The following is a 3,876-nucleotide window of genomic DNA, read 5'->3' on the forward strand; positions in this document are numbered from 1 at the left end:
ATTTACCATTTTTTTTTATAAATGTGTACAATATTTTGTCGCCTTTTATGTGTCTATAAAGTAAGTTTATATTGTACCTTACAATGTAAAAGAAGAATTCTATTTATTAAATTCGACATACAAAAAAGGATCCATTTTAAATTCTATCATTTGCGGGGAGAAAAAAGAGAAGAATATGATTTTCCATAAATGATGGAAACAAGTTATAGACGAGGTAGTTAAAATCCAGAAACAAAAATAAATCAATATAGCACACTAGAAAATTAGAAATGCATTAGAATTTTTTACAAGATAGTATGTACAATTACTCAAGTAATAAATTAAAATTACTACATAGAATAAAGAGGTATATACTTACAAAAGCAAAAATCATTGACCATCCACTAGCAGGAATTTTTTTTTTTTGGAATGGAAATTTTCAGTAGTTTAATTAGTGTTGGACCTGTGTCATTAGGCTGGGTGCTTGGTATGCAATTTTCGGGTGGTTATGGTCTCCTTCATATGTCACAACCAACATGGTAGGATCCTCCAAACATCGTTCTACTTGCTTTTTTGCAGGACAGCTCTTTACGCTGCTGCATTTGTAATAGCTCCTTTGGAAACAAAGCATGACAAGCACAAGTCAGCTATATATGTTATTATTGCGTAGAGTAACTTTAAAAACTCTTAGAATTAAGGGTACAAAAAAGAAAGTTGGTTTTCAATCATGCAACACATGATGGCAAACCTATTCTCCATCATTACCCACTATTCTTAATATTCATCAATGGAGGTTTTGCAGAGAAAGAAGAAGAAGAACTTTCTGGAAAAACTGAATTTCTTATTCACAAATGATCTAACTGTAAAATGCAAAGCAATACACTATTTATACTACAAGATGAATCAAAGCAACACTCCCACACTAGCGCGGGAAAACCTGCCTGACTCTTAACAGAATTCGGTTACAAGATAACGAACTTTCAACTACAACCAATAGCCTTAAGCCACGTGTCCCACTCACAACAGACTCCACTCTCTAAATTAAACGACTCCGTTTTCATCCTTGACTTCCTCTAAACGATGCCGTTTCCCTTTTGTCTTGACTCTGGCTTAACAATGGGGCCACAGATCAGATGCTCTAGTGTAGACCATCTAAATCTTTGCATCTCTAGTGGTTGCACAATAAAGAAGTTGAAGCATCTTTAGTTTGATCTTCCCAAACACTAAGGATTTCAGTTTGAATTTGAATAATGCTGAAGTTTTCAGTGACATCAGAAAATGATTTTGAGTATGAGACTTAATTGGATGAAGAATTTGCATTCTTCTTCTCTTGATTTATGTTAAAATGAACACACTTCACGGGAGTTATCCTAGATTTGAAAGTTCCAGCAGGGAGGAAAATTTCATGGTCCAAACTGAAATTCAATAGGTATAAGCTCAATCATCACAACAGGTGAGTGATGTCACAACTATAAACATGGAGCGATGATTATAATAGTCAGTCTGGTTAAAGAGTAGAGGATCTACTAAGAAAAAATAAAAATAAAAATGAATTCAATTATTTTCTCCATAGAACACAAATAAAAAATATAGTCAGGCTTCACTTTGTTATGGGATGATAAAAGAAGAGAGAATTTGGAATCGTATAACAACCAAATTATTTCTTAATTAACTTATGATCATAATTTTTTATTTTTGGCCTTTTCCCATCTTTCCAGTCTAATTGTATGATACATTTAGGCACAAGATCCGTTAGTAGTTCTAAAATTCACCTCTGCTAAAAGTACATAATTTGATCTATAAGATATATATAAGATGGAACGCTAATATTCACATATTAAACCTAGTGTTGCAAAGTTGAAGGTATCAACCAATACATTCCTGACCAATATGATTTGCAAGCAGAGAAGAATATTTGATTCAAAGAGAGAAAGGAATAAGAAACATGAACATACCTTGGATGTGGAGATCCCTTTATGGGCTTCTGCCCATACTTCCTCCAGGAGTAGTCATCAGGAGGTATATCTGCTAGTTTATTGCTTAAAGCTGGAACTGTAATTGCTCTCTTCATTCTCAGTTTCCTTTCAAGACAAATCACATGTAGAAGAAAAAAAAAATGAGATGCAGTCGAAATTCATATACATGGAATTCAGGCAAGGATTCACCTTTGCTTGGAGCAATGACATCCACCTGTTGAGACTACGCATGTTGTACTGTCTCCACTTTTCACCTCACAATTCCTCTTGTAAGATAACATGGAATATTCATCTGGCGAAGCCAAAGTTTCTGATGATGAGAAGCAAATTGTCTGTTTGTCAATGCTGCTTCCATCCATACTGATCAAAGAAGTGCTATGTTCTGAGAATTGGCTCTGCACCGTGATGGATTTATTAGCAACAATCTTTGTTTGTGAGTAACATTGCTGTAATTCCTGATTCTGTTTACGCCTACATAAGCTGAAATTGTCACTCTGGATCAAAGCAGTAGGTGATTTATTGCTCTGAAGGGGAAATAACTCTCTGACTATGCAGGTTTGATTTGAATTGCATGTGAAATCTTGGGGCGAAGAATTTGGACTGTCCATCAGTTCAGCCGGGTTAATGTCATGAGAATTTGGCAAGGGACCCTTTTTGATCCTCCTACAATCTGATGACATTGATCCATTAAGGAGTGTGAGCAGTTTTCTGAACTCATTTTCTGCATCTTGAGCAATCAGGCTTACTTCCTGAAAGCTTCTTTTGTGATTTTGATCAGAAATACATCTCAAAAGGTGATGGGCATGTCGGAAACTATTCTGAGCAACCTCATGAACTTTGAAATTCCATCTTTGGGTCATTGAAACACACACACTTGAAGCTTCTTTCATGATTTATTCTGCAGTATGTGCTGAACTTCTGATAATTCAGAAATAAAGAGATAATTAGTTTGGTCAGATGAGCTATGGTTTCTAGATATTGAACTTTTTATTATTATTATTTATTAGAATCATGTACCAGAGATCGCCAATGAGTCAAAGAAATAATGTTCCCCGTGGTGCAGTGAACAAAATATTCAAAACCCAATTCATGAAGACTTCTATATTAGTTTTTGATATACACGACTGATTAAATATAACTTGTTGGCCAGATATATAGTTGACGGTAACTTTAAGTTACATGACTAACAAATTATACATCTGAAAAATCCTAAATAAGTAAAAAGGAAAATGTGTGTGTGTGTCAGAGAGAGAGTTGAAAATGATAGAAACAAAGGTGATTACTGTTATTGCATGCTGAGGTTGTAATTTTCTGTGCTCTTCACATCTTCAGTTTTTCAAAAAATGGCTGTCGTACAACCAGAAATCACATGAAATGTATCAGAAACAATTAACCCTGGTGACCCTTAGTGTTTATTCAGGGCACACTGTGGTTGTGGTTATTCTGAAAACTGCCATTAAGATAGAACACCACCATAAATTCTTTGCATGTCCATGTTGGCATGTTGCACTACTCTTTTTCATTACTTTATATACGTATCTACACAGGAAGATAATGGCCAACAAATCACCATTAATATGCTAGTTTTGTTTAAAACACAAGGATGTTTCTGACATTATATGTAAGACGTATGATGCTTCCAAGTACTATATAGAAGAAGTTTATACCCCAATTTGAAGAAAGGTAGGTTGCGTGGAATTAGAGTTTAAAGTCAGTTTATTTTATTATTTTGCTTACTTTTGTTACTATTTATGAGTCTTATTGCACTTTTTGATATTATTTTATTGTACTATTTCAGATAATTTTTATCTTTATTTAATATATTTTTAACAAAAAGTTTGTTGTTCCCAAACAGGCGTAGGAGACTTTGTGACGTAATAAATATAAATATATAGATGAAGGAAAAGTAATTCTATTTAGA

At 34.0% G+C, this 3,876-nt stretch overlaps 1 protein-coding gene across 2 annotated transcripts; it reads right to left on the reverse strand.

The window, feature by feature from the left end:
• Positions 1-256: 256 nt before the first annotated feature.
• LOC142614265 (uncharacterized) lies at positions 257-3,538 on the reverse strand. Of its 2 annotated transcripts, none has more exons than XM_075786846.1 (4): positions 3,239-3,538; positions 2,145-2,873; positions 1,935-2,060; positions 257-593 (listed from the first exon to the last, which is right to left on the reverse strand). In XM_075786846.1, exons 2-4 carry the CDS (start codon positions 2,843-2,845, stop codon positions 431-433), a joined length of 990 nt encoding a protein of 329 aa, XP_075642961.1. In that variant the 5' UTR covers positions 2,846-2,873; positions 3,239-3,538; the 3' UTR covers positions 257-430. The 2 variants fall into 2 exon arrangements, with proteins under 2 accessions (XP_075642961.1, XP_075642962.1); XM_075786847.1 differs by lacking the exon at positions 3,239-3,538 and adding an exon at positions 2,973-3,058.
• Positions 3,539-3,876: the final 338 nt, after the last annotated feature.

Source organism: Castanea sativa, chromosome 10 (assembly GCF_040712315.1).
Source record: "Castanea sativa cultivar Marrone di Chiusa Pesio chromosome 10, ASM4071231v1".
NCBI lineage: Eukaryota > Viridiplantae > Streptophyta > Magnoliopsida > Fagales > Fagaceae > Castanea > Castanea sativa.

What these genes read in the sequence shown, in the direction of transcription:
- LOC142614265 (XM_075786846.1), bottom strand. Translation starts at nt 2,845, where the DNA reads ATGAAAGAAGCTTCAAGTGTGTGTGTTTCAATGACCCAAAGATGGAAT. An exon ending in TGTCATTGCTCCAAGCAAAG is followed by an intron (nt 2,061 to 2,144) that starts GTGAATCCTTGC and finishes TTGTCTTGAAAG; the next exon opens with GAAACTGAGAATGAAGAGAG. An exon ending in AAGGGATCTCCACATCCAAG is followed by an intron (nt 594 to 1,934) that starts GTATGTTCATGT and finishes TTGTTTCCAAAG; the next exon opens with GAGCTATTACAAATGCAGCA.